Source organism: Clytia hemisphaerica, unplaced genomic scaffold (genome assembly GCF_902728285.1).
Source record: "Clytia hemisphaerica strain Z4C2 unplaced genomic scaffold, Clytia hemisphaerica genome assembly, whole genome shotgun sequence".
NCBI classification, from domain to species: Eukaryota; Metazoa; Cnidaria; class Hydrozoa; order Leptothecata; family Clytiidae; genus Clytia; species Clytia hemisphaerica.
Window position 1 is genome coordinate 153,999 of NW_027104297.1, and position 23,639 is coordinate 177,637.

General features: G+C 35.0%; 2 protein-coding genes across 2 annotated transcripts in view; one reads left to right on the forward strand and one right to left on the reverse strand.

The window, feature by feature from the left end:
• The first annotated feature begins 289 nt into the window (after window positions 1–289).
• Window positions 290–23,639, forward strand: part of LOC136817276 (uncharacterized) — a 41,744-nt gene continuing 18,394 nt past the window's right edge. Inside the window, exon 1 of the mRNA XM_067073609.1 lies at window positions 290–655. Coding sequence (XP_066929710.1) covers window positions 568–655 — 88 coding nt within the window. The 5' untranslated portion in view covers window positions 290–567. The remainder of the gene's footprint in view (window positions 656–23,639) is intronic.
• Window positions 14,976–18,597, reverse strand: LOC136817214 (uncharacterized). Its single transcript, XM_067073553.1, has 4 exons — window positions 18,227–18,597; window positions 17,516–17,567; window positions 16,653–17,114; window positions 14,976–15,499 (listed from the first exon to the last, which is right to left on the reverse strand). The coding sequence occupies exons 1-4, from the start codon at window positions 18,533–18,535 to the stop codon at window positions 14,976–14,978; spliced, it is 1,347 nt and encodes a 448-aa protein (XP_066929654.1). The 5' UTR covers window positions 18,536–18,597.

Here is a 23,639-nt window from a genome sequence, read left to right on the forward strand (position 1 = left end):
AACTTATGGAGGAAATCACGGCTTCAAATCCTACTCACTTTTAGGATTGGCTTTTGGGTTTATACTTCAATGTTAAGGTTATCTCATTTGATATAAAGGAGATGGAATTGGACGTTTAAGCGTAGACAGATAAAGACTTGTTAATTAGGTGGTCATTAAATACAGATCATAAACACTCAAGTTAATCGTATAAGATTTTTGAGACGATCTTTTAATTAATTGGGTTAAAAAGTCTTTTTTGAAAATCTCAAACTAATCTATCTTTATAGATTTAGATAAAAAGGAAAAAAAGTACCTTGTAAAGCTGGGAAGAAGATCATATACTCGTCGTATACAGGAATCGTTTTGTCATTTTGGTTGTATGTGATTGATACGTGATAGGAGAGAAGCTTGTCCCAGTTCATCGGTATTACCTTTACAACAATTCATCAATTTGCCATCATTTCCATCCAGACATCAAACCTGATCATCTTTTGTCTGCATTATTGTGTCCACAGCTTTTTGAACCATTTTTTTTTAAGTAATTGGTCAAAAATAAAAGACTGATATTGAAATTAAGACAATACAATGTCTTATTTGAAGAATCGTAACAGACTGATGGCAGATTTGTACACCACTCCTCGAAGTCATACTAACACCATGCATGGACAAGAAGGTTTGTTTTTCTATACTTTTACCATCCGTTATAATAAACACAAATTCTTACTCAACAAACTGTTATTTAGGAGGTAAAGAAAAAACTGTGGGCTGAATTTTCTCATCGTCATATCATTCTTCAATCTAAGTCCAAAGCCCGCAAAGGGACCTAAGTCGGGAACAAACAATAACCCTCCCTCCAAAGCTCGTGATCAGCTATTGCAGTACCCAGTTACTCAATCTCTAACATTGCTTACAGTCTCAAAATATAGAGAAATGTCCGTTTTCTCGAGCGTTTTGGCTTGAATTTGAAAAAATTCGATTGGCGATCAACTTTGGGCTGTACTTTTTTTTGAAAACATTCTATCAAAAGATGTGGAATAATTCTTCCAAAAGTGACCTTGTACATTTGCCAACAGCTCATTTGAAAAAAGACTTAACCTCGGTATGCAATGGGGTATTTTTAAAACAAATCATTAAAGGTTTCATTTTTACATAAGTGTGCCCATTTCATACCAGACACATATTTCATATCAGGACAGTGTCTGCCTGATTGTTATATTATGCTGATATAAGCAAAAAATGTTTTTCTTTTCCTCTTTCTGACCAATCTTGCTCCACACCCGTGTCAATCCAATGTGAAAAAGCTTGTGAATTAAAACTGATGAGTAAGCAAAGGATGCTTTCTTATTTTAAAAAAACCTTTAAACTGTTTTCAATGAGGCTCGGAAAACACGAGTTAAAAAACACGAGTTAAAAAACACGAGTTACAAAAAACACGAGTTACGTTAAATGTGACGTCATCAATGGGAAATTATGACGTCACAAGTAGATAATTTAACTCGTCAATTTATGGTGCACCTTAATCTTACGAGTTAATTAACTCGTCAATTTATGGTGCACCTTAAACTGACGAGTTAATTAACTCGTCAATTTATGGTGCACCTTAATCTTACGAGTTAATTAACTCGTCAATTTATGGTGCACCTTAAATTGACGAGTTAAATTTTCATGAAACCAAGTTGGTCAAAAATTCTAAAATTCAGATTAAAATAGGCATACATTCAATATATTATAAGTATGGTTTTTATGATTCTGGTAACGCTCATGATTGTACCTACAATCATTGACAAAACCTTTGGCACAAAGCCCAAAGATGAGATTCCTCCCCCCCTAAACAATGTTGTCGGAGGGGGCTAAAGACTGGTCAAGCAATATTTCTTTCCCAACAACATTGTTCGGAGGGGAAGGGGAGTTTATTGCCCTGTATCTAAATTTGACCGCCGGAAATGTGCCATACTATATTGGCAACGATTGTACATCCATCAGTGATTGGTGCATGTGGCTCTGGCTGCACAAGAGATCGATGAGAACCAGAAAGTTGCTGGTCTCCATCAAAAAGTATACAGTTGAAAATCCTTCCATGTCTTAACCTTAATCCAAAAAAAAATTGGCTCCTGACTTTGAGGTTGATTTATAATTACCCATGGTCGTATAACTTTAATTTTACACTATAATTTAACAATCTTAAATATAGGCGAGAGAGCATTGCCAAGTGTTTCTATCCGCCCTCTCAAAGTTAATCTATCAAACGGGGATTTACTCATCACGTAACTGTGCAATCTTATACATTTAGCATTGCCAGACGCTCACCAGGGATGCTGATAGTATCAAAATGTAGACAGCTACTTTATTCACAGTCATATCAAATTGCTAATATACACGTCGTTTTTATAAGCACAATTTTATATAGAACACCAGACTCAAATGTGACTAAAACCTAAAATATATGAAGTACTATCTAAAGCTTAGATATCCAGCTTTCTCAGAAAAAGGCTTATTTTATTCCATTTTTAAAGGCTTAGTTAAGGAAAGTAACTAAGATTCAAGACGGTATCAAGAACAACTCTAAACCTAACTTTACTGGTTCTTATAAAATAAATCATAACGTAAAACATATCCATAGTTATTACCTTTTTAGACGTGATAAATCATATATCAATCTGGTCTTTATTTTTGTACTACTTATGAAATAATAGTGATTTATATTTTTTATGTGTGATACACTTGTAGTGTGTGTACTACTAGTGTTCTTGATAATGTTTCTAATGCAAATGGTATTCTTGGGGCTTTGTTGATTATAAGGTGTTCTTTTTCAAGGGCGGAGACTAGAGTTTGGAATCTTCTCACCTTAACGGTTCCCCCTTAATGCAAAGGTTTCTATGTAGGAAGTATCTATAAAGGTCCAACCTGTCGGTAATCTCGAAGTAGTTCTTATAATGTTCTTGAAATTCCTAGTGGTATTCTACAGGGTATTCTAAGGGTTTTAATTATTTGTTCTGTTTCAAAGGGGGGGGTTCACGCTTGGCGGAGGAGCCGAATCAGGTCTTTTTTTCAGACGAAGTGGTGGAATTTGGCACGGACAGAATTTCGGAAATTATATTTTATGTCAGGGACAGGAAATTTGGTGGTTTTAGTCCGGTGAAAACGGAACTTAATAAATTGGGAGAAAAATATTCAGGATTGCTTGAATTTTATATGGAAATCTGGATTCTAACAGAATTTTTTTTCGGTGATGGAATTTTGATTAATTGAAGGAATTTGCGGAAAAAAAGATGATGTAATAAAAGAATCGGGTACCCCATGAAACCCTCTTTCAATAACCGAAGGAAGGGTAGGCTACTTCTCATACCCAATGCTAAGGTTTAAGTGTTTAAAAGTGTTTAAATAGTGCTCAACGTCAACGAATGTAGAACATATCTATAGAGGTCTTCTCGTCAGACTTAGACTAGGGAATTCTTAGCCTGGTACAACCGTTCAGTCAACGTTACGCGCATGCTACGGTTGTTAGTTGAATGTTATGATGACACTTTGCATCAGTAGGGCTACTTTCATGGAACAATCGCCTTCGGATGTTGTTAATTTTTTGAGTCATAAACATAAAAATGTTCTTGACATATGTTCTTATTTTCCCCATTTTTTATGTATTTTTTGTCCATTTTCCTAAGAAATTGGCTGTTTTCGAGTCCGCAAAGCCTTAAAATGTTGTTAACTTGTTCTTAAAATTCTGGCCATCGAAGCCTTATGTTCTTGTATAATATTTTCTTATAAAAAAACCTGTAGTGGCTTTGCTTCCTGTGGTTAGACAAAAACCTCCAAAATTTTAGACCAGCAGAAAGTAGTTATCAGAGTGAGGTGAACTTGATTACCCTCGATTTCCTTCAACCGTGAAATTGTTCTATTACCGATCCCACCAAACTCGTACCCAATCCTTAAGACACCCCCTTCTCACAGACCCGGTAGGATTTCTTTAGCCAGTGGGGACAAAAAGAACGAACCAAAACTCGAGGGGGATTGACATTCCCATTTTTGGCTGGGGAGTTCAATTCTTTAGTTTTCAAGTCAGAAAATTCAATTGGGTTGGGGAACATTTTGCAGTGAGGATTGGTTTATTTGATTATTTTCAGTGGGAACAATAGTTGGATTATAATTTTCCACTGGGGACGATATTTTGGCCAAATTTTCCAGTGGGAAGGGTTCCCAGTGAGTCTGTGAGAAGGGGTGTCTTAAGCGCAAAGGTTCATAGGTAGGAGGTTTAAATGGGTCTTTAATACCAGAACACCGGACACTTAAACTTGATTGAGAATCAACGAAAACACTGAACCCCTAGATTTATTTGTAGTTAGTACAGCAGAGTCTCTTTTATTTGAATTTCTATAGCTCGTATGTCCTCTCCGAATAAGTTTTCTTGTCCCTACAGTTAACAATATAAAGCTTACTTCATAACTTGAAATTTCCTTAACTCGAACAACTTTGTGTTCCCCGTGCGTCTTCGAGTTACAGAGACTCAAATGCGACCGACTACACGTTTTTTTATAAGAACAAGCTGTATAAGAACAAAAGGCTTCGATTGCCAGACCTCGCGGACTTAGAAACACGCAATTTCTTAGAAAAATGGACAAAAATATTCACAAAAATCGTGAAAGTAAGAACATGCTAAAAACGTTTTTAAGCTTAAAAGTCAAAAAGTTAAGAACATTCAAAGGCTTCAAAAATGTCGGATGTTCTCATAAAAAAACGTTTAATATAGTTTAGTTCAGGAAACAAAATCATTGAATAAGTGAGAATTCTTTTGCATAAAGAATGACATCCATTTGCTAAAAATTTGGTAAATAAATACTGGCGTCACAGCAAAATGGTAGTCTTGTTACCACGTAGCTACTGAACTCTAAAATAATCACTAGAACGGATTTTTCCCCATCAACTTTAGTCTGAAAAATGAAGTCGGCTTGTGTCGTAAAACGATACAGATTTTGGCTGAGAGAGAGAGAGATTGCATCTGTATCAAAATGATAGCCTAAGCTTTCAATTTGATTTTTCTCACACATTATATACGGATGTCTAATCCAGTCTTTGTTTTAGAGTTCTGTGCATTTCAAATTTCATGCGACTAGAATTGTTGTATTTCTGAAAAAAGACAGAAGTTTACTTAACCCTTTTCATTTGTTGATTGTTTGTCTAAAGATTTAGGATTTTTTTCATATATGCGATTGCAATTTGAATAAGGCCAATGCAAATAAAGATTTTTTTGTAGTTTGGGTATATCAAAAACATTTTGAATAATGATTTCTAGATCTTGTTGGATTGATACTGGTTTTTGCTGATGACGATTTTGTAGCTTTTTTTCAAGGTTGTTCGTTGCGTCGTTGAGTCAAAGTGTAATTTTTGAATAATTTTTATAATTAAGCTGTTTCTGATGGTTTGTTTCATGAATTGTTTTAAATTTAGTCAAATAGTCAGACAGGCAGCCATATAGATAATTAGACTATTGCGGAAATCTACCTGATTAAAGAACCCGGTGGGATACTTAGGTAAAAAGAGGTACGGGGGTGTGCCGCTTTTTGAGGGAATTTGGTTGAAAAATGGAAAATTTTAAGAAAGTATTAAAATTTCACTCCCATTTCACTTATTTCGCCAATTCCGGCAAAATTTTCATAAAAACGAGTCCCATGTGTGGTCGATTTTTCGAACCTCAGCGAATAACTGGTATGCAGATATCGTTTTATAAATGAATCTCGAAAGAAAGATACGGGCTTTCGTCGTTGCCATCGGGGTTGCCAAAATGAGTTAAGAAAAAACAAAGAAAAGCCGACATTTTTTGAATTTTTTGGACCATTATTTTTTTGCCGAAAGTTAGCCTTTTAGAGGAAAAAACTCAGGGTTATCATTTTTCAAATAATTTCCCGGCAGGTGCCCCTTCTCGTCCTTTATTACACACTTTTGTGAGGTCTAGATATTTTCCTATACGTCATTTAGTTGTTAATTGATGATGCACTTTCACAAATTTGAAACTGTACACTATATTTCTTTATTTTGACCGCAATCTTGGAAAGTCAGCAAAAACATTATTTTTCTGTCATAATAGAGACTACACGTCCTTTTTTTATAAGAACGTGAACATTTTTTGAAGGCTTCTGATGTTCTTATTTTCACCATTTTTAGAGTATTTTTGTCCATTTTCTTAAGAAATTGGCCGTTTAAGAGTCCCAAAAGCCTTAAGGTGTTCTTAATTTGTTCTTAATTTTTTGGCTATTGAAGCCATATGTTCTTATATAGTTTGTTCTTATATGAAAAGAAGTGTAGAGACTATGAATATGACATCAATCGATTAAGAAACGATTACTTTAAAGTTAAGTAGCTTAGCCTACTTGATACTTTTTTCTCTCTCTCTATTTTTCCATTAAATTTTTGTACTACAGTACAATAATGCTTCCTTTTTTCGTTTTATTTTGAACTCTTTCTCATCTCATCACGTCAAATTTCTTGTGTAACGGAAAATCTTGTCACGCACTCAGTCACATAGTTTTGAACAGACAGTGTTTGGATTTTTTGACAAGTAACTATTTTTTTTGCCGGCAGCTTTTTTACCGACGAGTTTTCTAACGATATTTTTATGCTAATTTTGAAATTAGACTCGATGTAATTCTGGAATCATGGATTCTCATTTCCTGAAATTTATTAGTTCTGTCACGTCGACTTCAGAAAAGGAAGCTTGGTCATAGACATTGGTGCTTGGTATGTAGCAACAGTAATATGGTAAAAGTTGAGATTTTCACATTCTAGAGTCTCTCCAAAATGAGCCGTAAGCAAGAATAAGTTGCAACATTCTCTTTAAAAGTGAGGAATTTTCTTTGATAAAAATCAATAAGAATTTTCTGTTCAATCTGGTCAATAATTCGATAAGATTGTATTCATTGACTCAAACTTCAAGAGGTTTACTCAGAATTTGATTTTTTCAGTTCTTCAGTTCTTGCTGATTAAAGGGTGAAATCGAAAAAAAATGAGCCATTTGTATAACAGCGCGTGATCTAAATTGTCATCTAAAGAACTTAAATACATAGTATATGACAACCCGAATATTTTTCGAGTAAAACTATGAATCATTTGTAGCACTAAATTGTCATGTAGTTAACAAAAATATAATGTATACCCTTTCTAGATTTGAGGTGCTTTGTTGATGGTTTTTATAAGCAAATCAACTAGGAGTGCGAACCTTATGTCTTGCCGCGGTTTAAAAATTGGAGTTTATCGAGGCCCCAAGCGGTTTTCGTGATGACGTGGTAGGGACTTTTTTGCAGCGTGATTACGTGATTTGGAAATTTTTTCTTTGTGATTGCGTGATGAGAGGTCAAAACGTGATCGTGATTTGAAATTTTTTTGAGCTGTGATACGTGACTTGGACTTTTTCAAAGGGATGCGTGATTGTCCATTCTTTTGCTAATTTGCGTGATCGTGATTGAAGACAAAAAATTGCGTGATATCATGATCAGATATACTGCTGGGGTGGGACTCTTTATTAGAGACCTGAAACTTTTTGAATGAAATAATATTGACAAAGATACGAGTTTTCCAAATTTTGTCAAATTTTTTCTCATTTTTAAAGCAATGAAATAATGCACCCAACGAACTTTTTTTTGCAACTAGACCTGAAACTGGCAATATGTGAAAAAGGTACTCGGAAAAGCCCCGTACCACTCTTTTGTCACGCGTCCCTTTAATTCAAATCAAAGTAAGCGATACTAGACAGTACACCTTTTCGACAGTAGTCGCGCGGTCAGGTGCGTGCCACTTTATTATTTAATTTTCCCCCTAAACTCGATCCAATCTTTTTTTTACACATTTTTCTATCGTCTATTTGTGTGAAAAAAAGACTGGGACGGTTTAGGGTGGTAAAAGGGACAAAAAAAATGCCTGCACGGCAATTGGTGGCTACGATCGAAAAGGTGTATTCAAATGGATAGTGAAATTCTCCTTTCGGAGTGTTCTTTAGTTTAAAGAACTTTTATAGAGAATTTATCAAAGCTAAAAAGCTGGAGATTTCTTATAAAGAACTATTTTCATTATGGCATATCATCATCATTTTTGACTCACAAAGATTATTGATGAAATAAAACCTTTTAGTTTGAACATCGAAAAAAAGGGATCCGAACTTAAAACGTATTTCGTGGGTGTAAGCGATTTGACTTCTTATGATAAGATAAAAAATGATTGACTTTGTATATTATAACATTTCATTTTTAAATTATGAAGGCATTGATTACGTCAAGATAGATGATATCTTTTTCGGTCATGTTTTATTGGTTAGTATTGAGATGCTAGTAGAGGGTAATCAGTACCGAGCTTATGTATGTGGGTTTTTCTGCGACAGAGACGGTAAGGTTCTAATTTGACTAGATCCTGAACAACTGAGGACGACGGTAAATCAGCACTTTTACTGTCCTCGATATTGTGGGTCAGAACTGCGGGTTATTCCAAAACGCTTCAGTCACTCTACCGTCTTCAAAAGTGCAAATACATAAACTCGCTAGCAATGCACACACCAACGAAACTACATCCCAGCTGGCAAAGAATGTTGTTTTAACGTCCACATAACGTTAGGTGGACGTTGTGAACGTTAGATTAACGTTGAAACAACGTTGTGTGCCAGCTTGGAAGGTTGTTTATTGATGTGCATTTGATTTTTAAAGGGGATTGAATTTTTATCGAATAAGAGAGTGGTGTATGGTACGGAATAGTAGAGTGTCGTTTATGAGTTTCTTGTTGACAGCGACTTTCAATATTATATCGAACAATGAGGCTTATCGAATAGTAGAACGTCGACTTAGGGAGCGGCAACTATATACATCACCGCAAAGATCCAATCTCCCAAGTATGAGGAAACACGTTTGTTGACTGGCCTTTAAAATGTTTGAGATCTGTAGGGCTAGTATTCCAATATCAGAAGACAACGCATGCGTATTTTGTCGGTTCAAATATCGCACGGAGCTAAAAAACTACCGGGTTTACAACTATCTGGGTAGACCAAGCTGTAAACAGAAACATCAAAATGAGAAAATAATTTACAATGGATATCCAGGCTAACGTAGGGCCTGTAGAGCCTTCTATAGATAGAGATTCATTCTATATGAAAGGGCCTGATCTCAAAACTTTAGGACCACCAAATAAGATTCTCAGACATTTTGGAATTTGGGCCTTTTGCTTTGATTTCCGGAATGGCTACATTAGTTTTTTATACTATCAGTTTTTTTTCATTGATTTCCTCAGTATGTATGGATACATCAGGTTGGATATAATTGAATAAATTTCAATCAAATTCAATAATATGATTGATTTTCTATCGATCGACTTTACTTCAAAGACTTTTTCTGACCTGATGTATTTTTTAAGGGTTCGACCTATTTGCCACGGAAAAAAAATGGAAGGTTCGACCTATTTGCTAGATGTCTATTTGTTCAAACTTAAAAAAAACATCTGAAAAATAGTTCGAGACCTCTCTTGTTGGCAAATGCCGACACCGGCAAAGAGATCGAAAATGCTCTTATCGGCATATGCCGACGGCGGCACGGAAACTGTTAAGCAATTTGAGTAAAAGTTTGGTCTTGATCAATCTAAATATACTTTATTTTGAAAAAACGCTAGAAAAATAATAAAAAGAAACACAATGAACAATGGAGGGGAAGAAAAACAATTGCTCACTATATGGATTGAACCGAGTAAGTTACGTATTTATTTTCTGTATTTTTATCGCTGGGTCGAGGATGAAGTTTTTCTTGGTCTAATTTCCTAGTTGGTATACAAACATTGTTTCAACGTCCATCGAACGTGATATTGACGTTTTGTGTCAGCTGGATAATTAACCATTGAGTTTAAAGCCCGAAGGGCTAGAGTAGAATGTCTAATCTTTCACAGGCAAGAAAAAGTGAAGCCACTTATTTCCTATCCAGAACGCGCCTAGAACGCGCCGTAATAATGACGACGGATTGTATCTGGCGGTTCTTTTTTTTTTTTTGAGGACTACATTTTTTTGAATCTAGCGATAGATTTTAGTTTCAATCCAGCGTTTGTGTAAAAACAACGCGTGGGCGTTCTGGATTGGAAATAAGTTGCTTCATTTCCCATCCAGGAGTCTAGAGTCTAGCCCTTCGGGATTTGAAGTCGATGTAATTTACCAGGCTAGCCTTGGGTGATTATCTGATTCCATTGCAATTAGATATAGCGAAAAGCTACAATCATGGTCAGAGTATGTTGACACTTCTTAGTATTAAGAGTTCGGGCGAGAAAGACATTCTCAGACTTTTCTCAGATCGAATATTTTGATCCGTCATCCAAAATGCAGTGCAAATCTTAAGCCTGGTTTGAAAGTTAAGATCCCTCTCTAGCCTGCAGTAGCGTTCCAATACATCTCTGTCTAACTGGAAAATATTAGAACCTTTAATGCCTTGAAGTACCTACTTAATTTGATGATCACATCTCTCGTGTTACTCTGCTGAACTAATTAAACATTATAACAAGCCAGTTTTCTAAAGATTCCAAACTGGCATCGTATTTGTGGTATTTTTTTATGAAACGTGCGGTTTATTGTTGTTGATATTTAAGCTGTAGTATCAACAAGTTCTCACTTAATATTTTCTGCAAACACACTGCAATGTTATTTGACTTAAAATTGAATACATTCTACTATTATGCTATCGTTTCATTCATTTTGGAGAAAGTTCTAGGAAAAACCAGTGGTAATTTGGTATGTCGATTTTGTTGTTTTAATAGCCTTAAATACCAATGAAAAATACTTTTCACGGTAACTATCACACCCTCTTCTCACAGACCCGGTAGGATTTTTTCAACTAGTGGGATAAAAATAACGGACTGAAACTCGATGGGGATTGATATTCCCATATTTTTAATGGCTGGGGAATTCAATTCAGTTAGGATGGGAAAAATAGTAAATATATTGCAGTGAGGTTTGGTTTATTTAATTATTTTCAATGGGGACAAAATTCGGAAGATAATTTTCCCAGTAGGAAGGGCGTTCCCAATGGGTCTGTGAGAAGGGGGTGTACTATCAATAACTATCCTTTTCTAATAAAATCTAATTTTTCCCTTTAAATTTATAGTCTTTTTTTCCCCCAGACCCTTTTTTCCCCAACAAGACATTGTTTTAAGAATCTCACATCTATCTTTTCCTTTTTCATGATTTTCCGGATTCGAAGGGTTTTTATTTCAAGATCTGAAACCTCCTAAAATGCAATAGAACCCGTAGCAAAATTTCGATATCAGTAATAAGATAGATAGCATGTGTTCAGTGATAAATTCTGAAATCAGTTTATCTCTTAATCAACAACTCGCGTCGGCCCCTTGATCTTTCTGTAATTTTATATATTTTTATGTAAGAATAATAGTTAAAGAAAATATAAATGACTTAGGATTTGGGTGGATTGGTTTGCGAGATGGTGGGGTATGTACAAGCCAAAATCTCTTAGAGGGATTTGCTCAATGTTCATGTATATCTACATGTGAATAAGAATTAATTCATGAATCTACATCGAGGGAACTGAACCACATGAGTGAACTTATTATTGTAATTTCATACCCTGCAAGACTTTCCCTCGCAGACAAGTCTACCAATGTAAAGTAGACTTATCACATTTTTATCAACTTCTCTACTCATCATAACTTATCACTTTCTTTATTAATTTGGTGATAGGTGACAAGTATGTGAGTCGTAGACAGACATTCATTGCCCACTCCGTGCTGAGTAACCAAAAGTTTATTCCTGTTACTTTTACGACTTTTTGGTAAAGAGACGATATTCGAGTGCCCAACTATTAGCAGATGGGTAGTAATCCCTAAGTCCAACCCCCGGGGAATACGCTCTATCCCCTTCCCGAACGCAAGAAATACACTTAAGAACATCACCAGCATATTTGAGGTTCTGCCCATAGTTGCAGAACTTTGCTCCCTTTACGGGCCATCCACTCGTTGCTGTGCTTAGCTTTTGGTCCCGTCATAAACATCTGAAATTCATTCATATAAATGATACTTAGACAAAATTGGTGCTGGGTATGTGCGGACGGTAAGGGTCGGCTTTTCACCTTTCAAAGTCTCTCTAAGGGTCACCTTTTCAGCAAAAATCAGTCTCTCTAAGGGTCACCTTTTCAGCAAAAATCAGTCTCTTTAAGGGTCACCTTTTCAGCAAAAATCAGTCTCTTTAAGGGTCACCTTTTCAGCAAAAATCAGTCTCTTTAAGGGTCACCTTTTCAGCAAATATCAGTCTCTCTAAGTTTTTCGCTCTCTAAGGGTCACCTTTTCAGCAAAAATCAGTCTCTTTAAGGGTCACCTTTTCAGCAAAAATCAGTCTCTTTAAGGGTCACCTTTTCAGCAAAAATCAGTCTCTCTAAGGGTCAGTTTTTGGAGGTCCAGTCCGCATTACCCCCCCCCCCCGTTTGCTGACGTTATGTTATCAAATGTTGCATTATACTAACAAGTATGCTTCCTTTCGACCAATCCAGGTATTTTGATGAGCTTTTTGACACGAGAAAGAATTCTGAATTTAAAGAATGATAACGAGATTAGGGAGGAGCTTTAAGATAACATGACCACGTTTCACTCCTTGTTAGCTGAGATAATGATTTGTACAATTACTTGGATATTTGTTGGAATTTTTCATTCAGGAACACTTTCAGTAAAAAAGCTTTCTCCTTATTGAGAGCAACAAGGAGACACCGCTGGTCCATATATGGACTTGTATATATACAACTACTTTCTCAAGGTAGGTCTAAAAATCTTCCAGTCCTTTTTTAAAATCGTCTTTTCTACTACTGAACCAGGAGGAGCTTTAAGATAACGTGAACATGTTTCTTTCCTTGTAATCTTGCCGAGAAACTTGATTGTTAAATCATAAAAAGCTTTTCTGCCAACTCCAATCAGTAAGGAGCCGCAGCTTGTTTTCCATATATAAAGCTTCTCCGGGTGGACCTTAATCTCACAGATTTTCTTCTAAAATTTTCTTTCCTAAACTGCCGAACAGTAGCTTAGTAGACATGAAAATGAAATTATGGTATGATCATAATCTAACCTCTTAATCGTTATAATGTTGTTTTGAGAGGCCTCCCTCAAAAGGTTGGCACTGTGGTTTTCTTCTTATCTTTTTGTTCGTCGTATTCAAATTTTGTTGCCTGTATCTCTGAAATTGTGCATTTCTTTTATACTTGTCAGTTTGACTTGAATCAGAAGAAGTATTGACGATGTTGGTGGTAGTAATAGGATGGTACTAAATCGTTGTTCGTCCCCGGGGGGGTGGGGCACTTTATTTATTAAAAACGACCGTAACGGATCCTTGCAGGGCAGAGAAAATTTGGCCAAAATTGAGTAAATTTAGACGAAAAATCGACCAATACGGTGCATTATCTTGAAGATTTTTGACCATTTTAGTGAAAACATGCTCAGATTTACCAAATTTTAAACGCTAGACCTTTTTGTTCATTTCGACTTTTTCAGTGCACTTGGGGAAGCTTGGAAAAAGGCCCCTTATGGGCCGCACGAACGGTAGGATGTTTTCCTTGAGTGGCCCTCGGGGGTTCGTTTAACCTCCCGGGGAATCACCTAGAAAAATAAAGAGTACGGATATGTTTCGTCTTTAAGGGGGGTCGAACCTTTAAAATTCCACTAAGAAATGATAAAACATAAAATCTACTTTCAATCTCACCAAGAGCTGCAATAACAGAAAAGAACCCCAATGTTTGTCCTTCAAAAGGCTGCAATTCGTAAAAAAGTCTTGATAAGGGACTATAAATGATTTTTAACCGCTCAGCTGATAGGAAATCCGTGTGTCCTAATTTTATTCTGAATTTCACATTTTCAAAATCCATCACTTATAGCTTACCCTCACGGACTAGTCCTAAATTCTGACCTTAAAATTGTCGCAAAATTATTACTGTAAACTTAAAAGAAGGGGAGGGGGCAGAGTAACTCAACCTATTATGAAAAATTTATATATTTTCAATATTTATCTTCTACTACTTGCAAAACTCAATTGAAAAATGTTAGTATCTTAGCGAGGGTATGTCACTGTTGTTTACGATAAGCAAGAATTGAAGGAGACGCCGAAACAGTGCACAGTGTTAGGTGATAAATATTATTCAAATACAACAAAAATATTTACAAAATTACACACGAAAAATTTATTACGATGAGAATATTTAGTGAGCAATATGAATTTTATGATACTGTCTGCATATTATTTTATACTTCTAAGGTTTTTGTTTTTTGGATTGATTTTAATAAATATTTCCAATAAGTAGGGATTTGTTTATGATACAATTTCACTGTTATTAGATAAATTGTTTTTAAATGCATCGACCTCCGTCTAAGTGGTGTATAGCAGTTCAACTTTCCAAACAATTCAATATCTGATTATTATTACGTGCAAAGACCGTGCGGGCTTGACGGGGTGCCGGTATTAGCTCTTTCCGATGTCGGTGGTTCGGTATTTGAAGAAAACAACGTCAATATTTTGGTGTCAAAAGTCTTACCCTATATGGTGACAAAACAAAGATTTTAGCTTTGTTACTGTCTGTGTTGACAGTGATTAAATAGTAATGTGTCGGTATCTCGGTGTTGGGGACACCATACGCTCACCCCAAAGTTGTGTAGCTAGGTTAAAGAGGTTTACGATTCAGACTTTCTGCTGAGATAATCTAAGATATGAAACTGATGCTGAAAACCTTTAAAGCTACTCTTACTTAGGAGTACTTGATCCCCTGGGGTAAAAGAGTTGGCGGATAAAGGGTATGCGTGGATTGGACCTCTAAAAACCGACCCTTAGAGAGACTGATTTTCGCTGAAAAGGTGACCCTTAGAGGAGACTTTTTCTGATTTTTGTGACCTTTAGAGAGACTTTGAAGGGCTAAAAACCGACCCTTACCGACCGCACATACCCAGCACCCATTTTTGCCTAAGTACCCCCCCCCCCTGGGTACTTGACCCTTAGACTGTTTTATTAATCAATCGTCAAGATTCAGGCTTTGACTCATGCCACCAAAAATAAGGTTTGAAATTTCAACTGAATGGTTATCAGGTCTCCATAATGTCCCATAATAATATCTGACATTGTAAAATTCTTCAGCGTTCAAAACTTCAACGTTTTTGTAAACCCTGTCGCCATTCATCCATATGTTTAAACGAGTTCTAGATCTTTGTGTGACTTGCATTTTTATATCGTATGTCGTGTTCAATTCAATAGGATCCGACCATAATTGCATAAAGTTGTCAGAGGTGCTGTTTCCATATAGGGTGAATTCGATTTTTCCTTCTATTTGGTTGTAAGCAACTACTGGCTGCCGACATCCGTATTGGTCTAATGTTGAGTTGCAGAATTGGATAATACCGTGCCATTTACCACCATCATCCCGACCATCATTCATGATCTTTCGATGATATAAGATTTTGACTGAAAATTGTATGTGCCATGATTTAGGCCAGCGTGGAATGACACCGAGTTGTATCGCGTTGTTATAGGTTACAGGCTCTGAAATAAATCGTGAAAAGAAGAAAAATGGTCTATTTCAGAAAAATTTGTGCATGGGGAAGTTGAGGAAGTCATTTTCGGGAATGGATTTTTTATTGGATTATTCATTTCCATACCACCCTGGACGTCACACTTCCTCAACATAGGGGGTACAGACTATATCTGGAATAGACCAATACAAAAACTCGAAATTTCAAATTAATTTTAAGTACAATCATGATTCTGGAGTGCTTTACTGCTTAAACAAATTGATGGTAGACTTTTTCAAAATAGGGTACAAAGCAATAAGGTATGTCGGAAGCTAGAGTCGAGCCTCAAAAGAAGCATACACGCAGGGGGGGTGAAGCAGTTAGTACAAGACATCATGCCGGTTAGTACCGTGGTGGTGTGCCATATGAATTGGATAAAATCACTTAGTACTCAGATGTACTAACTGCAAAAAAGGGTGGTCCCCTGCTAAAAATTTGCCAAATTTTGGTACTAACTGTGTAAAAAATAGGATTTTGTGAGAAAATTTTAAAAAAAAGACCGTATTTTACCAAAAAAATTTTTTGGGAAGTAGATTTTTTTTTTCAAATTTTCAAAATTTTTTTTATAAATCTTAAAAACAATATGCTGGTTGCAATAGAAATTTGATTTTCTAAAATGTTGTTTTTTCCTATTGAAAGCTATGGAAAATTGAATCATTTTTAAGATATTAAATTTTATTTTATTTGATTTTATTGAATTTATGAAGGTCAAAAGCCTTTTTCAAGGCTAAATTCAGTTAGTACTAACTGTACTAAGTGTACCAAGGTGGTGGTGTTACTAACTTCTTCCGAGAAAGCAGTTAGTAGGCATGATGTCTTGTACTAACTGCTTCACCCCCCCCCCCCTGATACACGTCTTTTTCATAAGAACATCCAAAAATTTTGAACCCTTCAGATATTCTTAACTTTTTGAATTTCAAGCCTATAAATGTTCTTAACATGTTCATTTTTTGAGTATTTTTGTCCATTTTTCTATGACATTCGGTGTCCTAGAGTAATCAAAGCCTTAAAATGTTCTTAACTTGTTCTTAATATTTTGGCCATCGAAGCCTTATGTATGTTCATATATAGTTTGTTTTTATAAAAAAACGTGTACTGGCTTCTCATATGAAAAAAAAGCTTACCTTTAGTCCTGTAAAACAGTAGTTCTTTGATCGTCGAGACAACATTACTCTTCCAGGCATTCAATTTCTTCGAAGCATACACTGTTATATCCTTAAAATAAGTAGGTTCCCAAAACTTGATTGCAAAGCTTCTCTGGTAAATTTGATTCATGAACAACATCAGCTGATATGTACCATTGAATCGAACAAGATTGATATCAACAGATACCCATTTATTAAGTGGAGCTTTATACTTTCCGTTTAACCATCTTTTACCAATTTCACCGGACATCTCCACAAAAATAAATCTCCTCTGAGATAAACCGATCTCAATTTTTCCTCGTCGTCCAATCAGATCGAATGTTAGTATAGAAGAATGTGAATTTGGTTGATGATTGGAAAAGTAGACTTTGAAGGATAATTTCCATTGTTCAGGCATGTAGGGAAGCTCGTGAATCACTTTACCTTGCTCACAGATAATTTCTAATGCGAAAAAATTAATTTGAGATCCAAACAGACTGCAAGCCATTGAGTTTAAGGCCGAAAGCTAGAGACGAATCTTATCTGAAGTCTTAGGATTTCCGCCACATTTGTAACGTCGAATTGAAACCAACACTTTCTTTATTTCCCCGTATGGTATATTTTTATAGATTTAATTTCAATCTGGGGTTTATGTGAAAAACACGTGTTTCAAACTTTTCAGATTGAAATAAATGGCTTCAATTCCCATCCAGGAGTTTCCCACTCGGGGCTTTGAGCTCAATTCCAAGTATGGGAGAGAAAGATTCTCAAATGAAGAAAATTATTCATTGGATTTTGTTAGCCACGACCTCGACTTTAAAAGCTTGAATTTAATAATAATTTAATGACGATTAGGTTCATACCTTCAGTTTTGTTTATTGCGTCACCTTTTGATACGATTTGTGTTTGTTCTGCCTAGAAATAAAAAAATACATAGTGTCGGAGTAAAGGTACTGCTATACTGGATTTTTCGACTTAGGAAAAATAAAATTTCTCTTCTCATTTATCCTAAAAAATTTAAGCTTGTTTGATTCAGTAACTAGGATAAATCTGCTGCTAAGTTGTGACTGATTAACAGTATTCCACGGCAAACTTAAAATCCGTAAATATAAAAAATCTTTAAAGCGTCGAAAACACTATATATTGCCATTAGCCGTGTCTAGTCTTGTGAATATGTTAGTTAACTAAGCCAGTCCCCAATTGAGACTTCGATAGAAACTTTCATCCCCACTGAAGGTTGGTTAGAAATTCTCATCAGAGCTGTGAGACAGGGGTGTGATTGTGAAAATACAATCCCCTTAGAGACTGTTCATCTGACGTTTCCAAACCATCTAAAAAGAACGACAAATAATTATTAAAAATCGAAAAAAAGAACGACAAACCCTAACCCTAACTATCAAAGAACGACAAATTTAACCATCCCAAACCCCCGACCTTGGTCAGTGACTACTACCCCTAAATATTAATTTCTTTTTGTATTTTACGCTATTTAACAACTAGCGGTTTAAAGAACGATAAATTACGCATGTGTATAAATATCTATTTGGGTGGACATTAGATGAACTAACTCTTACCTCCTTTTTCTCATAATAAACCCATCCATCAGCTTCGACAAACTCTCTGACATCGCCATCACGAAAACTTTCTCTGTATAAAATACAGACTTGACTATTTTGATGATAATTTGCAGACCAGCATTCTGTGTGAGCTGAACAATGTATAACGCACTGACCATGTGTTTTAGCTTGATCTTGATGTAAAAATAATGTAGTGTTTGGTGCCAATCGTTTGTTTTTTAACGGTTTTGCAAATTTGAAATTAACAAATTGTGTGGAAACAAGTTTCGCGAATGAGAGCGATATTATGCAAATTATTTTCCACATCACTTATACGCGAGATTTGAGTTTTACAATTTGACCAAAAATCTTTCTTTTTGAGCATACCCTATTTTCCTTTCGAATAGATACAATTTTTATTATTTTGTTCCCTATTTTATATTTCTTTAATGAAATTATTTATTAATTAATAACAAATTTTACTCATTGGTTCTGAATAATTTTTTTTCGAAAATATTTTGGGATGATTCGCCGAGTAATGTTTTTATATTTTTTTGAAAAGCAATTTACATTTAATTATAAACAAAACTTAAGTTGAAACCCCCTCAGTCAACTAGGATTATATTTTCAGCCAACACAGTTAGGAGTAGAAAGAAAATGAAACATCCCTATAAATAATATTTTTCACAAGAATACTTAGAAATAACAAATTATATCACCAACAATTTTTGATCTAGTAAATATTAACCAATCAATTTTGTAACAAATTTAAAGAATCTTTTCAATCTATTTTGTACCTCTTTAATTTTTAACATTGTCTCAATTCAATTTTTTTCTATAATTTAGGTCTACAGATTTCAAGCTTTTTCTCTATTTAACAACAGACGCCGCGGCACCGGGGGGCCAGTCGGACCACATTTTTTCTCATTTTTTTGCTAATCAAGCCAAATTTTATATTTTTCACTAACCCCGGGACAATATATCCTTCACCGCCCCCCCCCCCTCATGTACAAAAATTTTTCTTGAAGAGCCTAATTCATGTTTCCGTGATTCGAATTAAAGCATTTCATACCCCCTGGTTTAATTGACTCTTTGTAATTTTAAGCGAACTAGAGAGAGATTCAAATAATAATTCTGAAATACACCGTAATTTCATCCTCGTTAGGGATTAGAAAACAAAGTTTATTACGGCTAAAAAGATAGGATTCACAAGGCTTAAAGAGCAAGAATTTTCTCAGCCCCATTTAGCTCCAGCCCTTTAATTATGATAGTTGAATATATAGATATGGTTCTCACAATTGACCATATCACGAAATTTAATATCAAGTTGGAAATAGTTTCAAATTATATTACATACAGTATCAAAATGTATGGAGAGATACTCATGCTGAGTTTGAGTTGAAATAAAATTGCAAACGTCTTTTTTTGTCGTTCATATCTCTCTTTGAAGTTGATGTAAATGGAAAAGTTTATTACTATCGTTATAATTTTTTATAAGAACAGTTCTCCTCAAACTTCTTTCTCCACCAATTTGAAAAGTTTGATGATACTGCTTGGTGTATCGAAGTTTAAATGTCCTGTCTCACAAAGCCCCTTATATCCATCGATAACAAAATTAATCTGAATTTTTATTCCCCGCGTTGGAAGAATAACCTTGAAAATTCCGCCTGGAAAAGTGCTTTAAACAATAAATCTTCAAACTCCCTAAAATCAATACTTCTACATCCCGCACCATTTAACTCCTTCTTCTGTCCCAACTGGCTGATAAGATCTGTAGCCGGTTGACAAGGAGACAGAAGGTGTCCTTATCTATAGATTAAGGAATATACATAGGAATAGATAACTAGCATCCAATTCAGATACATTGGCATTTAGAGGATATTTAATTGAGAGAAGAAAACTTAGGTTCAAAAATAAATCAAAATAAATCAACTGAAAATCTGATTTTATTGAATAACATTTTCATGTTGGCAAATAAATTTCGAGTAGAGAGGATTCACCAAGAAGAAAAGCGACCTACTTTCGTTCAATGAGACTTTAAAGCTCCATCAGCAATTTAGTGGAAGTTCTCAAAATTCAAGCTCGTTGAAGTTTTCTGATGTGGTGTGATTTAAGGTCGTTTTCTTGCGTTGGAGAGCATTTTGGAACTTATTTTAAATGAAAGTCTAGGCAATCAGGTCCATGATATAGGGCTTACTTATGACACTTTATCAAAGCTAAAAACTTATACATGGCATGATGATATAGATTTACGATTTCAATCTCGAGTTATAGCAGATTGAAATTGTTCTTAAAAGAAAAACTTCTAGAAATACTTTTGGATATTTTGTGTCCCTCCCCTTTATAAAAATACGTTATCAAAGTGTTTTCTTAACGTTTTTGTATATCGGTTATAAAAAAAGTTTGTTTTTAATATTGGTTGATTGGTTAGAAAAGATTAGTCCTGTAGTTTTTATAAACCTTGTGAATTCGTTTGAAGCTTTTTGCATGTTATTTTTTCTTATCCCATAAAAATCACGATTTTATGGAAACAAATGATGTCGGGAAAAATCTGCTTGTTGGGTTACTGGAAATTGGAATTAACGATGAAAAAAAATTATAATCTTGACGGGCATATCTGATGTCGGGTAGAATCTGCTTGTTTAGATGGAATGAATATCTATGAATTTAGCAAAGACATTGTACAGCTTAACATTTATATACTCAGTAATTGCATGTTTAAAGTAAGCTTTTGTCCTAGTTGACAAACAATATTAATGCAAAGTTTATGCCTAACGTCCTTTATGGACGTTGAATGAAAGTTTTTATGACGTTCTGTTCTAGGTGGATCAAAATTTGAAACATTTGAATACTATTGGTCTTTCTTTTGTGTTTTGTTTATTGCTGATATTCATGATATGCACCATTGCAATGTCTTCCATTCCACCCAATAGCTGATTGGTTGAAAGTGACGTATTGACTGATTTTACGTCACTTACAACCAATGAGCGATTGGTTCCGTGATGTAATGTCAGAAGAATACTAGTTTCGTTCTATTTAGAATTTAGAATTAGATTTTCAGATTTTTTGGCTTTTTTCAATTGCATTTAAAGTTCACACTTTGCATTGTCATGTCCTTATTTGAGACCTTTACAGTCTTTAGGAGTACGGATCCTTTTTTGGAGCGCCAGTGGCACAACCTCAGCGTCAAGATCCCTAGAATCTCAGGACCGGTGGAAGCGGGGAAACTAGGGAGACTTCAGCCTCTCCACTTTTGAGCAAATGAGATTTGTTCTCGAATTCCTAGCGAATTTTATCACATTTTGAGCCTTCAGCCCCCCACGTTCACGGTTGATTCCGCCGGGCCTGAATCTTCAAAAGTATTGTCTGTATTTCTCTTTCTACCTACGATCTATCATCAACGTGATTTCAGTATTTTTCTGGAGATTATCCTCATCTACAGCTCCCCTCAATTAAAAATGTCATTTGCTGTAATTGAGCTTTTGACGTGAAATGGTTTTGCTAATTATTGATTTAAATTCCCATCTTACAAACTAGATTATACTTTTTGCTCTCTATCTATTTTGCTTTGTACTATATCCAACAGCATATTAGCCGTTCGTTGAGGAAAATCTGTCTGTATTTGTGTGTCCTTCTACTGTCAAATAATGTAACGAGACTGAAAACATCACCGTGAATTTTGAGGTGAAATTATCGGTGAAAAGTTATCTTTCATCATAAATCCTTGAAAGAATGGGACTTTTTAACGATTTTTCGCCCAAAAGAAAAAAGGTGATTTTTTCCTGTGAGAGTCAAAATTGGTAGCATTTTCTCGTCGTTTTTGGTGTTTGATATATAGGAGATATCAACAGCAAAAGCAACAAAACGATTTTTCAATGTTTCGTTGTTCTACGTTATGGACGATACTTTGATGTTTTTTGATGACGCACAACTTGGTGGATTCCGATATTGGTTGACTGATCCGTTGAATTATGATGTTTTGGAAAATTATCATCTCCGTATATTCTTGCAAATTGTTCATACCAGTCCATTGGGAAAATAAATAAGGCTCGATTGTTCTTAATTTTTTATACTCTTAGCCTCAAACGTTCTCATGTACCCTTTTTTAATACTTCAACTCTCAAATATCTTACTTTAAACTCAGAAATTCCAGTCTCATGTTTGTTCTTAAATTGCTCTTCTTTTTTGAGCTATGAGCCTCGTTGTTCTTATGAAAAAGGATAGTTTTAAATGATGATTGTCAATTACAATGTAAATTGGTCACGAGTCAATTTTTCTTATCTCAATATCTGATGCTATAATTTAATTTGATCAGATGGAGATTTTTTGATATCATCTCTCGTTGTTTCAATCTACGTTTGCTTATGTTGTGAATATGCAGAGCGTTGGTTGGGGGTGGTTGAAGATGCAAATTGCCAATTGGCACACAAAGCGTTGATCTAACGTTAATCTAACATCCATATCGTCCATTAATGTTGTCTTTGACCGTTGAAGCAGCAATGTGTGTCAGTTGGGCGAATCGCAAAGAATTTCTGTGACACCTGAGCTGGGTTAGCAAAGGTGGATCGATTCTTCGATCGATTTTTAGTGTGTTTAAGAATTAAACCCCCCCCATTAAGTAGATTGAATAAACGAGTTTCTGAAATTTCTACTTATCTAACTTTTCCGGTTCGATCGTCCATTATTCGACTTGCATTTTGTATTGCGAACTAAAGTCCCTCAACCTGGAAAATCTTGCGAAATACTTATTTAGAGACGTATTTAAAGTCTATTCACGATAAGTGTGCACTCTTTTTTCTTTTACCTATAACTTTTGAAGGAATTCTTCAAACTTTATAAATTTGGTATCGTTGGAGAGATATTTGTGAGTGGAACAATTTGAAATAAAACAATTTTCAAAAAAATTCTAAAAATGAAGATGAAAATGAAGAAGAAAAAAATGAAGATCTTGTAGAAAAGTGCTATAACTATCATTTTCACTGAAGTGAAACCTTGATTATCGAACGTCATCACTGTGAAAAAAATTCTCAAAAATAATCATTCAGTCAAAAGATATGAAACAAAGTTATAAGCTAATTGACGTCTAAAAACGCTGTTTTCTGCTGTTTTCTGCTGTTTTTTGGGGTCAATCACTTATTAACTTTGTATCATAACTTTGTATTGAATGAATATTTTAGTGAAATTTCTTCACAATGATAACCTCCAAAGATCAAAGAATCTCTCCAGTGAAAATGAAAGTTATAGCACTTTTCTACAAGATCTTCATTTTTTTCTTCTTCATTTTTATCTTCATTTTTAGAATTATTTTAAGGAATTTTTTATTTCAAATTGTTCCGCTAACTAATATCTTTCCAATGATACCAAATTCATAAAGATTGAAGAATTCCTTCAAAAGTTATAAGTAAATGAAAAAAGAGTGCACACTTATCGT

Bases quoted from the DNA above. Each gene is read 5' to 3' on its own strand.
- LOC136817214 (XM_067073553.1), bottom strand. From the start codon at position 18,535: ATGTGGAAAATAATTTGCATAATATCGCTCTCATTCGCGAAACTTGTT. The intron at 17,568-18,226 runs GTAAGAGTTAGT...TTTTATTTCTAG, and splicing joins TTTATTATGAGAAAAAGGAG to GCAGAACAAACACAAATCGT. The intron at 15,500-16,652 runs GTAAGCTTTTTT...GATTTATTTCAG, and splicing joins ACTGTTTTACAGGACTAAAG to AGCCTGTAACCTATAACAAC.